Raw genomic sequence first — 14,132 nt, forward strand, 5'->3', positions numbered from 1 at the left:
TGCATTTTGGCACCTTCAATTTCATTCCTGATGGTTCAGACCCCTTATCATGCAACTGCATGCATGCCTATACATACAGAATCTCTTTCATATACTTGACCCTTGACAAACAAAATCAACTTCAAAGATTGTATAATAATCTCAGGTCCCATCTAGGATGCCAAATTTGTTGCTGAGAGCTGGTTTCTTATCCCTGATGCCAATCCAATAACCAGAACACAGATTTGAGAAAAAGGAAAAAGAAGGTTTATTGCTTTGCTAGTCAAGGAGAAACACAGGGGACTCCTGTCCCAAAGACTGTGAAACTGCCCATTAGGAGGAAAAAGGGGCTTTTAAAGAGGTGATTCAGGGCTACATTCCATGTGTTCTCTGTTGTAGTTGTAATTCACTTGTTAATTTGGGAGATAATCAATTCTGAGATCTTCTGGTATCATTACCAACTCTGGATTACTTCATTCCTATGGTGGGTGTACACTCCAGGACAGATAAATCTGCCTAGAATGGGGAAGGAAGGTAATGTGTTTCCCCTGAGATTAGGGGGGTTGGAAGGAGAAGAGAAAGAAACATGTCCACTTTAAAAATCAGTTGCAGTGGCAGAGCAGCAATGGCTATGTTTGAAGCATAAAGTGGAGCACTGTTACATCTAGGAATATAGTCTACCCACCCCAATTCTCCTCCTGCCCCACATGGTCAGGGTTGGAAGATTATCACTGAAGAAACATGGTCCCAGAGAAAGAACTCCAAATACTGACATTTGGGCATTCTCCAAAGAAAAAGCCAGGTCACCATTTTTGTTTGTTAGACCACTGACAGGGTCTCACTGAGTATCTCAGCGCCTCACCATTGCCAAGGCTGCCTTTGAACTCCTGATCCTCCTGACTCAGCCTCCCCAGTCGCTGGAATTACAGGCGTGCACCACCGCACCAGGTCACCATTTACTACGGTGAAAACTATCTGTTGACAAATTGTCCTTGGGCCATTTGGTGCCTCACTTTAAATCATAATTGATAGCCATGGATAATCACACAAGGAAATCTTTCTAAACAAAAGAGAATCATTTTCACAAACTTTATGCCCCTTAGATTTTGTTTTTATCTCCAAAGTAGTACATCTCCTGAACACAGATTTCCATCCCAGCCTCTCTCCCTCCCACTAGAGTGAAGTGCTGGGAGCAGCTGACTGCGGGTTTTCCAATAAAATCAGCCACCTATTTTCATATAGTAACCGGGAGCCCCAAATAGTTGGTCTTTAAAACTTTTTCTTAAAATTGCATCTCTAATTTTTTCCCCCTGTGTGTAGTAAGAAAGTCTGGGGAGTCTGGCTAAAGAGGAAAGGTTTTTTTTTTTTTTTTTTTTTTTTTTTGTGTGTGTGTGTGTGTGTGTGTGTGTGTGTGTGTGTGTGGAGGTTGCTGAGGTTTGAACCCAGGCCCTTGTGCAAATTCAGCACGTGCTCTTCCTGGAGCTTCACACCAGCCCTGGGAAAGCGTTTCCTGCAGCTTTTCCGCACTGCGCAGGCGGGTGCCTGCTAGGGCCCCGCCTCCTGCCTGTGCGCTCGCGGGCAGCGCGAGGCCACCGGCCAGGGGTTACTTGGGAGCAGGGAGGGCTGCAGGCGGCTCAAGGCCGAGGTTTAGCGGCCTACCCCCTAGGCTGCGTGAGAGCCGGTGGCCGGCCGCGGAGCCACCCCAGGTCCTGGGCGCAGGCGGATGTGGGCCCGGGTCCTGTGTTCTAGAGAGTTGCCTTCCACCGAGACCCACAGTTGTTGAGTGGGCAAACATGAAGTCCAGCCCCAGCATCCAGGCTGCCATCGACCTCACAGCCGGGGCGGCAGGGGGTACAGCGTGTGTACTGACTGGGCAGCCCTTTGACACAATGAAAGTGAAGATGCAGACATTCCCTGGCCTGTACACGGGCCTCAGAGACTGCTTCCGAAAGACATACAACCAAGTGGGTATCCGGGGCTTCTACAGGGGAACCTGCCCAGCACTGATGGCCCAAGTCTCCCAGAGCTCTGTCCTCTTCATGTGCTACGGCTTTAGTCAACAGTTTGTTCGAAAAATGGTTGGCTTGGACAAGCAGGCAGAACTGAATGATCTGCAGACTGCAACTGCTGGTTCCTTTGCCTCTGCGATTGCTGCCCTGGTCCTTTGCCCCACTGAGCTTGTGAAGTGCCGGCTGCAGACCATGTATGAAATGGAGTTGTCAGGAAAGATAGTAAAAAGCCATAACACAATTTGGTCTGTTGTGAAGAGTATCCTTAAGAAGGATGGTGTCTTAGGTTTATACCATGGTCTCTCAAGCACTCTACTTCAGGAAGTAATGGGCTATTTCTTCTTCTTCGGTGGGTATGAACTGAGCAGATCTTTTTTTGCATCAGGGAGACCAAAGAATGAACTAGGCCCTGTCCCTTTGATGTTAAGTGGTGGAGTTGCTGGAATCTGCCTCTGGCTTGTTGTATTCCCAGTGGATTGTATTAAATCCAGAATTCAGGTTCTTTCCATGTATGGAAAACAGGCAGGATTTATTGGAACCTTGTTAAATATCGTGAGAAACGAGGGAGTACTAGCCTTATATTCCGGACTGAAAGCTACCATGATTCGAGCATTCCCTTCCAATGGTGCACTATTTTTGGCCTATGAATACAGCAGGAAAACCATGATGAGCAACTTCGAAGCATAATGAAATGTCTTGGTGAAACTGGATCCTAGTATATGAGTTTGGGGACTGCCATTCTTCTTAAGGTTTTTTTCAGACTATAAGACTGACATGAAATTGTTTTTGACTGTGTGGGAATTTTGGTTTTGTCTTCTCTTTCTCTACTCTAAATCTTAAGTATTATGAAAGGATCTCTATTTTAAACAACATGATTTCTGCCCACAATTGTATTAAAATAGAAAAGTTGCTGCTCTTGCCCTTGGTGGGATATACAGGCTGAGCCCTTAGCTTTATGTACCTCATCTGAAAGACTAAGTATACTTTCATCAGGATGTTTGCATAAACCTGTTTATGTATACATACAGCTTGGATGATTATGTGTTTTGAGTGAAATGTAAGTTGGTTACATATTTAGTCTCAGATGTCACTTAGAACACCCAGACTTGATCATGTTTCTTGAATGTAAATGATTGTTTTATCCATTGAAAATGGAGGGGCTCTTAAAATATGCTTAACACATACACCGCAGTAGGCAGTTTTTAGAAAGTCATTATATGTTGGGGCTGGGGTTGTTGCTTCCTAGTAGAGTATGGGCCTAGCACATGCAAGGCCCTGAATTTTATCCTCAGCACCACATAAAAGTAAATAACAAATAAAATACAGGTATTGTGTCCAACTACAACTAAAAAATTTTTTTAAAAGAAAGTCATTATATGGTAATTGAGAAGCAAAATAATCGTTTAGATTTTTAAGTGGACAATGTACCTGCTTACTGGTGTGGCTTCCACATTCTTCAGTTAAAATTTCAGAGTAGGCATCTATATTTTCTCCTCAGTTCCCAAAATAGTGTCATCCATTTTCAAAGTGGGATTACATTCTGCAGTGTGATGATATTGTCAGGTGTGGCCTAGAATACTAGGCCTTTGTGAAGCACCATGGCCTTCCTCTATACCCACTTCCCTTCTCTCCTCCCAAAGACCAGGATTTAGAATAAGGAAGAACATGACTGTACTTCTATGATTTGATGAAGATTCATGTAAATGAAAACAGTTCTTAGCTTCTGGTCAGTCTCTGAGTCCTGGCCTGGGTAGAATTCAGGGTATTCTGTTAACCCATTTAGAGATTGTTGGTTCATTTTGGGTCATTCACTATTATCTCTGCCTCCACCAGCCAGAACCTCTTCCAGGGAACATAAAATGCCAAAGCAAGAGAAACTTTTTTTTTCCCCACTTGGTGTTAAGAGTGACTGTACTCCCAGTTGAAGTTATCTCCTCTCAAGAAGAACTAGAGAGAACTTAGTGTTTTAATTCCATAGTAAGTAATGTCAGGGATGATCCATTCTTGAAGTTTACCTTGGGACCCATAACTCATTGCCATACTGTCAGTGTTAGAGCCATCTAATTTGGTACTGAGGTCACTGCCTTTTTTTTTTTAAATAAATCAAGGCACCCATTTTCTTTTTTCTTTTTTAAAATATTTATTTAGTTGTAGATGAACATATCTTTATTTATTTTTATGTGGTGCTAAGGATTTTCTTTTTTCTTTTTTAAAATATTTATTTAGTTGTAGATGAACATATCTTTATTTATTTTTATGTGGTGCTAAGGATCAAACCTAGTGCCTCACACTTTTGAGGCAAGCACTTTACCACTGAGCTACAGCCCCAGCCCCAGGTCACTGCCTTTTAATGACTGTATATGGGGTGAATATATAAAGCAGTGAAACATAAGAAAAGAAATTTTATTAAATTATGCCATATGTATGTACATATGCACTGACAACCCCCCATAAGAAATTAATAACCCTCAACCTAAAGAGTACAAACTACCCTCAAAATCATAGTTCATTTGATTCCCACAGGCTTGGATTTCAACAACTATTCTCTGGACATATGGGTAAGTAGGTCATTCTTGTCACCACTGATCTAAGTTTCATCAATTTATGCTGCTTCAAAACCAAGTGTCTCTCTCAATAACAAGTGTTCTTAATCTTTTTAATCACCTATAAAGCTGAAAGGAAGTGTGCTGTCTCAATAATAGTTCATACTATATACATCAATGATTGTTGGCAGAATGTTTTAAGTTATTCATATATTTAAGTTATATGTTTCCTACCTAAAAATTCAGTAACTACTGAATGGTGCTTTACCTGAGTAGTCTGGATTAAAGGTAGAAAATAGAACTGTTTTTCTGCAGGAAGTAGCCAATTTCAGGGTCCATAGTGCCCCTGCCTGGCACACATGAGCTAGTCTAAGTTAGCTCAGTGCCAGTTGACCTTCTCACATGTCATCTCTTAAAGATTTAAGCTAGGGCTGAGGTTGTGGTTCAGTGGTAGAGCACTTATCTAGCATCTATGAGCCACTGGGTTTAATCCTCAACACCACATAAAAATAAATAAATATATAAAATTTTTAAAAAATTTCAAAAGTTCATAGCCTCTAAAAAAGATTTAATCAGGGCTGGGGATGTGGCTCAAGTGGTACCACACTTGCCTGGCATGCACAGGGCACTGGGTTCGATCCTCAGCACAACATAAAATAAAATAAAGATGTTGTGTCCACCGAAAACTGAAAAATAAATATTAAAAAATTGTCTCTTACACCATATGTCCAAAGAATAGTTGTTGAAATCCAAGACTCTTCTCTCTCTCTCTTAAAAAAAAAAGATTTAATCAGGCTGGGTGCAGTGGGACATGCTTGTAATCCCAGTGGCTTGGAGTCTGAGGAAGGAGGATCCTGAGTTCAAAGCCAGCCTCAGCAATGGTGAGGCACTAAGAAATTCAGTGAGACTCTGTCTCTAAATAAAATACAAAATAGGGCCAGGGATGTGGCTGAGAGGTTGAGTGCCCCTAAGTTCAATTCCCAGTACCAAAAAACAAACAAACAAACAAACCCAAAGGATTTAATCAAATACCTTCAATAGAAATAGTATGAAAAGAATTAAGAGTCAGTGGGAGTGAAGAAAAAAATTTTTCCCATTCTACTTGCTTAATTTGTGATTTAATACTTGAACCATTCCAAATCTGAATGTTAAGCAAAATGTGGTAACTTGAAATAGTGTGTTTAAAGAAATTTGAGTTTCTGTTATTCAATTATATACATAAAATTTTTAACTCTGAACATTTATAATATGCTCTATTGAGCTCTTGGTATTTAGACACTAACAATATCTGCTTTCTGACATCAAGAATCTGATGGTTTAGATGCTTGCTCTATAATTATAAGAGTAATATTCTAGAATAAATCTTAGAAGAAAAAAATGTAGGATCCCAACTGTGGTGTGTGTGTGTGTGTGTGTGTGTGTGTGTGTGTGTGTGTGTAAAATCAGTAATTGAAGCTCTGAAATTAAGGAGTCCTTAGTTATTTTTGTACTATGCCTTTTTGTTTCCTTAAATTAGTGCCATGATATTTGTTTCTAAGATTGAAATTGGCCAAATCATTTTTTTCTGATGCCTAGCTTTATATTAAAATTTACTTCCACATAGAATAGTTTACCCCTGAACTTTGAAAAATATTTTCTGTTATTAGGTCTACTGCCAGAGCCATATGGTCTTCATCTTCCAATGGTTTTGTGATTTTTACCTACAAGTTCATTCTCTGTTCCAGGTTTCACTGGATACTGAGCTGTACTACTTAAGTATGTGTGATTTCCTAGAAGTATCATAAATGGCAGTGGAGCATCAAGCCTCATTTTCTTTATGAATTGATTGGAAGAAAAGTATGTTCTTTTTCTTCTGACCCTGGCATCTAAGGAGGAGTAATCATTACTTCCAGGAAGTTTTTATGTACATAAAATAGTCACTGGCAATTTTTATTTCATTTTATTTTGGTATTGGGAATTGAGTTCAAGGTCCTTGAGCATGCATGCTAGGAAAGTGCTCTGCCATTAAGATAGATTCCCAAGCCCTGGAGATTTTTGATCAATTATCCCTCTGTTCTGGACCTGTGTTTTCAACTTGATCAGCTCCTGACTTTGAAATCCCTGTTTTCAGCCGATAATTTTCTGGTCTTTCTGATCTCTTCAGACTTATGTGGAGTGGCCCACAAGAATTCTCTGAGAACCATTATAGAAAGTAAATTATTTCATCCCAGTGCAGTGGTTCACACCTGTAATCCCAGTGGCTCAGGAGGCTGAAGCAGGAGCATTACAAGTTTCAAAGCCAGCCTCAACAGCTTAGTGAGGCCCTAAGCAACTCAGCAAGACCTTGTTTCTGGATAAAATATAAAAAAGGGATGTGGATGTGGATGTGGATGTGGCTCAATGGTTAAACCCTCCTTGGTTCAATCCCTGGTACCAAAAAAAGGCAAATTATTTCAGTGTTGGGATTATTACATAGTTATTGCCTTGCTTTGTGACCTCCACTGTTTACAGCATTTTCAGCTTCCTCCTAGTGACAGCACTTAAATTGAGACCCTTTGTCCATATTTTTAAAAGGTGAAAGATGATTTTACTGTTTCCTGATCTCTTTGAGGTTGGTGGAACTCATCAGTACTGATGTTCTCTGTTTTCTACACAAGTCTCAATGGCTTTGTATTACTGACTTTAGTCTGACTGCTGAAATGCAAAATTTCACAGGTAAGTAGTTTTGTAGAATATTGGTTTCTTTCTTGGCATCGTGGTACCTGTAATCCCAGCTACAGAGGAGGCTGTCACAGGAAGATTGCAAATTTCAGGCCAGTCTTGGCAATTTAGCAAAACCCTGTCTCAAAATAAATAGTAGAAAAGAACTGGGAATCTAGCTTATTGTACAGTGCCCCTGAATTCAATCCCCAGTACTGGAGAGAAAAAAAAGGAAATTGGTCTCTTACCAACTATACTTATTCTCTGTGTGAAAATGTTCCCAGAAAAGGTATTTTCTTCTACAACCAGATAGTTGTGTATATAATATTTTGACACCAGCCTAGAGAAGTTTCACTGGGTTCTTCTCAGCAACCTGGACTTTAAGCAGATATTAACTGAAGCATCCCTCCATATGTGTCTGCCCACTGATTTACAATTGACACTTTGATGCTGAAGGGAAATGCACCTTTTATCCTTTGGAGAAATGATGTATTTATCTTTTCAGTGCTAGGGATTCTTGAAGTAGCTTCATAGTGATATTGTCCAAAAACCCCTTTCTCATCTCAGTACCACAAATGGGTTCTTTCTTGGATTTAGGTACCCATTTAGTCAAGAAGAGGCAGTACAGCAGGCTTATTCATCAGTTCCAAGTCTGGCTACATGGGGGCCCGTTGCTGCTTTAAGATAAGTGCCCTAGAGAATTTTAGAACACACCAGTCATTATTTTTCTATTCTCTTATTTTTATGTTGGCTTCCCCTGTTTGCTTTGCCATTAGGTGTCAAAGTGAACTGGCATGGCTCTTTTCTACTATTTATTTTGAGACAGAGTTTTGCTAAATTGCCAAGACTGGCCTGGAACTTGCATTCTTCCTGCCACAGCCTCCCCTGTAGCTGGGATTACAGGCACCACCATGCCAAGATGCCTTGACAAGACCCCCATCTACATCCAAACCTTGGGGTTGTTTCTGTTCAGTTCAAGCAGCCAAAGTAGATAGGAAGGCTCCTGGGTTCTGGGATTTTTGTGAGAGAAGTCTTTAAGGCTTGGTTGAGGTTAAGCATTTTTGTAAGAATACTTCTTCGGTGATTCTGTGTGCTTTATACTTACAACATTTACTCTTTTTGATTTTTAACATGCTGGATCTCAGGTTCATAGAATTTATTTGATAGACTCTCATCATAAATCAATATATGACTTTTAAAAAATTATTACTTATCCAATATAATTTCTCTGTGAATATATCTATATAGTTAAATATGTATTTATTTAACTATTGTATATGTATATTTTACTGTTAAAATCCAATAATCTTGTGGTGCTTTTATAGTTCATTTATTCTGAACACTGTAAAGTTTTCCATCTTATGAATGGAATATGACAATTTATTCATTCAGCTGATGGATATTTACATTATTATTTTTGGACTTTTGCTCTGTGTATACTGTCAATATATATTCTTAAGTAGGTGTGTCTTCTGATGTAAATGTGCGAGAGTTTCTTTTGGATATGTGTATGACTAAGAGTAGAAATTCTTAGTGCTCCTCAGTGTTTATCTAGGGGTAAACTTAATCTGAACATCAAAGATAATGACCAAGCAACTATTTTCCGGAGTACTTACTCTGATTATCACTTTTTTTTGGTACCAGGGATTGAAACCAGGGGCACTTAGCCACATCCTCACTCCTTTTTGGTTTTTATTTTGAGTCAGGGTCTTGCTAAATTGCTTAAGGCCTGCTATGTTTTTGAGGCTGGCTTTACCTTATGACTCATCCTCTTCCTCAGCCTCTCATGCCACTGGGATTACAGACATGCACCACCACTCAGCACCCTGATTATCACTCTTACTTAGGATATATAAACCGTGAATCTCTTGGATCTACATCCTTTTCAATATCTGGTATTATCAGGCTTTTAATTTTTTTTCTAAATGACTGTGTATGTTGTCCTGGTATTGATTTTTTCTTCGGATTACAGCAAAAAATGTTGAACATCTTTTCAAATTCTTATTGATGATATGCATTTCTTCTCTGAAATGTCTATTCATATTTTATCACTTTTCTATTATTTTGTTTACATTGGCTTAGAATTCTCATTATATTCTTGATACTAATTGTTTTCAGCGTGCACACGTGCATGCGTGCACATGTATGTGTGTGTGTGTGTGTGTGTGTGTGTTGTATATTTTCCTGGTTTGAACCTTATCTTTTTCTTCTTTTGATAAATCAAAGCTCTTAATTTTAATACAGTCACATTTATCAATTCTTTATTGTGTAGTTAGTGTCTCTAAAGGCATATATTTTTACCTCAAGGTCTAAAATATATTTACCCTTTTCCCATTAAGAGCTTTAAAATTTGTTTTTGGACATTTAAATCTTATTAGAAATTATTTATAAATGATGGTGTGAAGTAGTAATCCAGTTAAATCTTTTTCTGTATGATAACCACTTTAATTGAACATTTCCTCTTTTCCCCATTGATCTGTATGGGCTAAATATCTCCCTCATTATTCATATGTTGATACCTTCAACTTCAATATGATGGCATTAGGAGATGGGGTCATTGGAATGTAATCAGGTTTAGATGAGTCATAAGGGTGTAGTCCCTATGAGAAATTAGTGCCCTTACAAAAAGATGAAGGGATACCAGAGCTTCCTTTTCTTTCTGGATGATGCAGCTACTGAGGAGGCAATCCTCTGCAAGTCTGGAAGACCAAGACCTGAATCTACTGGCATGTTGATCTTGGATTTTCAGCTTTCGGAATTGTGAAAAATAAACTTTTGTTGTTCAAGCCATCCAGTATGTGGCATTTTGTTATAGCATCCTGAGTAGCATTAGACAATCTGACTTGCTATTTGTACAATTTTCACATGTTCCATATATATGTAAGTCTATTTTTGACCTCTCTAATCTATAACATCAGGCATATTTTCCATCTCTTCATCAATACCAGACACTTCATCTTCTATAGATAACCATTTTAAAATTAATTTTTGTGTATCATGACAGTTATTTTATTAATATGTTACATATCTCTTTTTATTATAGAAAATGAATCTGTTTTAGGCTGACTTCACTCCCAAAGGATAAAGCAAAAAGTTTATGTGCTGCTAATTTATTAGGGAGTACATTTATAAAAAACATGTTAGGGACCAGGAGAGTGGAACAGGAAGAGAAAGAGTCAATTTGAGGATCTAATATTGGATTGGCTATTATCAATTACAACTGATTTTTTAATCCAAATTCTCCAAGAAGACTGTATATTCCATTTGAGGAAAGTTAGTTGGGAAAGGGGAGATAGGGAAACTTTTATTTTTTGTCTTCACCTTCTATTGATCAAAATTTTAGTTCACAGTCATTAACTACTTAACTATGATTGTACACATGTGGGTGCTGAACAGGGCTACATGACATCTATTAGTTTCAACAGAAGGAATTTTGGGTGTGTCTAAAGACTTGAAGCACAGTTATGAAGCAAAAAGTGTTCCCAGGTTGCACCTGAGTGAAATTTGTTAGTGCCCACACGAAGCTGGCTGACATATGAGATAGGTAAGGGTGAATGGGTTCAAATGGGGTACAAGAGGTATCTGATATAATATATCTACTGCATCATTGAAGGCCCTTTCATGCTCTCCATTTGTCAGTCTTCCATACTACAATGTGTGCCTCCATTTGTGTGTGTGTGTGTGTGTGTGTGTGTGTGTGTATGAGAAAAATATCTTCCACCAAAAGAAGAATAAATCCAATCCATGAAATTCCTTTTATGGTACAACCAAGTACAATTTCTGAAATGACTTAATATTAAGAGGATTAGTGAGATAAGCAATGGTAATTACTACATCACTGGACCTGAGGCCAAAATCAATAGTCATCATCTCCCAACTGAACCATCAATTTTGAATGTCTAATTTTGCCAGGTGCAATATTTTTGCTTGATGAGAAGAGATTCATCCCTGAGGGATTAAAGACCTTAGTTGTATGGTTCATTCCAGACTGTGGTTACTGTAGTTGCCCATTTACCATCAACAATGGAAACACCCAGAGATAGGTTAGCGAATCTTGCTTGTACCAATTATGTCATTATTAACCCAATATCCTCCATAGTAAATTTTCACTATAATTTCAACAGTTATTCTCATTGCCTGATTGCATGGTTGATACGAACAGACCAATGTGACCAGGTGGTAGCCAGATAAATCTGAATTAAATTCATCAAAGCCTAATGATTTTGTGAATGGGAAGCAAAAAATGTTGCAATCAGATCAGTGAAAGCATTAGTGAGAGGGGCTACTTCTATCACTCAGTTCATGGACACATGGATTTAGCTTCTTGGAGCAGAGTTATTTGTTCAGCTTCTATGCTACATCTTAGTGGACAGCACCCTGACCCTTTCAGGATGATATCTGAAGTTAATGCCCATTTGATAGCTCATATCATAAGTTATTAGGCTGGTTACTTCTGGAGGTGATGGTATACATGGCAAATTTGTGAATCTCTTGGTCATGTATCTGTTGTCTCATTTAATTATTTGTATATTTCTCCCCCAAATGGAGCTCTCAGTCTTAAGCAATGTTTTATAGGATATCATGTGATAGATTATAATTCTGTAAGTTTTTGGATGATATTTCTGACAGAGGCATTACAATAAGAGAAGAAAAATACCTTCTAAAGCAGATATTATACTAGTAAGGATGAATAACTGCTCTTCAGAATGGGAGAGGTCTGATGTAATCAACCTGCCATTTGGTGTCAGTCTGGTTTCCTCAAGGACTGATATTGTGGAGTCAGCTTTCTTCTGCTGGCATTCATATCAGGACTGGTAAGAGAAGGAGTCCATGCTATTGTGCCCATGCAAAGCCTCCATCTCCATCCCCCATGGCCTCTCTGCTCACAGACTAACCTTGCCCTATCAATGAGTCAGTTGAAGAGAGAGACTTACTGACATTGATGGAATGAATCATCCACTCCACCTAGTTGCTGAAGACCTGTCCTTTGATAGAATTCTCTGTGAGCATTGATGTGAGTTGTGATTTTGTTTTTCACACTTTCTGAACCTTCCATATATTTATTTCCCAATTTTCTTGCCTTTAACAATAATTATGTTTCTTTCAGGTGCTGGACCAATGAGCCAATCATGTGCCCCTGCTTAGCTGTCTATGTATTAGCCATAGTGCAGGGTGCTTCTCTTTTTATTAAATGTGGGTTACAAAATACACTGCTTACATCTCTGCTTACTTGGATGATTCCCCTTCACCATTGTCCTTTAGGATTAACCTTCAGTAGGCCTATGATTTGGCAGTTAAACATTTTTGGTTTGAGTCAACATGTATATCAATCGTCTGTGAACTGGAGCAAAGATCTTTTCTCCCCTGTCATTTGGTCATAGAAAATCTTCCTGTGAAAGTGTAGATGTGAATTTGGAGATGCATCGGTACCATCAAGGTCAGTGAAATGGGAGTCTGTGTCACCAGTTCATGGGATTCCTTCTAGATCAGCTTGGAGTCAATCTTGAATATACTGTTTCTATTACACAAAGGATATCTCTTATACTTACCTAACCTTATGATTGAATGGAGCTGATGATGTAAAGCCCATGTTGGGCATCTCTGATGGTATAATCCCCTGGTGTTCCATAGTCTCACCTAGGGCCCAGGAACATGATCAGTTTATAAATGCAGATGGTTAATTTTGTAGATGATATGGGTCTGTATTATAAGATTTATACTTTAACTTTCTTATTATGTTGTGCCAGAAACTCCACATAGCATCCTTATCCATTGGAGACATTTCTGTTGACATGAGATTAGCTGGATCCCATCAAATTGGCTGGTACCATCATCTGCATCTGTTGCATATTCTTTATTTACTCTAGTTCTTACTCAAACCTGATAGCATTTTTGAGTTTCTGGTATGATATATTCTGCCTCTGAAATCCAAATAAGCCCCAAATACTGTGCCTCTTTCCTAGTGGAAAGAGATGTAAGGAACAACAACTTATATTTTATCTCAGATGGCATCTCTTGATATGTCCCAGACCACTAGAAGTATTACTAATGTGATAGGCACCGGAGTATTCATGGGACTAACTGTTACTGTTTGACTTTCAAGTATTCTAATAGGCCATATAAAGTCCTTTCTACCAGCTACTCACTAGATCCAATTAACATAATCTCATCAATATAGTTATCTGTCATTATATGCTACAGTGTTCAATTTTGAAGTTGTTGTGAAATATGTTATGAAAGAAAACAAGAGAGCATAGCTCTGGAGCAAGACATTGAATAAGTTCCACTATCCTGGGATGAGTAAATTAACTGCTTTTAATTTTACTCATGAATAGTGTTTAAGACAATGAACAAACACATTCCCTAGAAAAATAGCCACCTACCAAGTATCAAAGTAAAATTTATCTGCTTCTATAAAAACAGCACATTTGGCATAGCAGCTGCAATTGGGGCTATCACTCAGTTAAGTATATTGCAGTCCTGTGTCATCACTATGATCCACCTATTTTTTTTCAGGGGTGGGCAAGAGAATTATGATCTGGTGGGGACAATCACCTCTGCATACATTAAATTTTAAGAGTGCTAATCTCTAAAATCCCTTTTAGAGTCTGTAAACAAGTCAAGATGGCGCCTGGCATTTTGCAGAGGGAGTGGTTTGTGAAGTAACGCCAGGGAGCCATTAAGTGTGGAGATTCCTTATTGGTTGACTGCTGTATCTAGTTTATGTTAATTAAGATAAGCTGTGTTGAATGTACATATACCCCTCCTGTCCTACAATAAACGGCTCCCACTCCTGCTGTATCAATGTACACAAGTTGCTCGTCACCCCCCGGTTATTTTGCTGCAGCCGGACTGTGACAAATCCCTGTTAGAATGCAGTTCATGGAATTCCTTCTAGATCAGCTTAGAGTCAATCTTGAAT

The 14,132-nt window shown here is 38.7% G+C and overlaps 1 protein-coding gene across 1 annotated transcript; it reads left to right on the plus strand.

Moving 5' to 3' along the window:
* Positions 1-1,772: 1,772 nt before the first annotated feature.
* Positions 1,773-2,675, plus strand: LOC308650826 (mitochondrial ornithine transporter 2-like; the record flags this gene model as incomplete). The annotated part of the gene is made up of 1 exon (XM_081297191.1): positions 1,773-2,675. One exon carries the CDS (start codon positions 1,773-1,775, stop codon positions 2,673-2,675), a length of 903 nt encoding a protein of 300 aa, XP_081153317.1.
* Positions 2,676-14,132: the final 11,457 nt, after the last annotated feature.

The sequence above is a fragment of the Spermophilus citellus genome (assembly GCF_964194105.1).
Source record: "Spermophilus citellus genome assembly, chromosome: 1".
Lineage (NCBI taxonomy): Eukaryota > Metazoa > Chordata > Mammalia > Rodentia > Sciuridae > Spermophilus > Spermophilus citellus.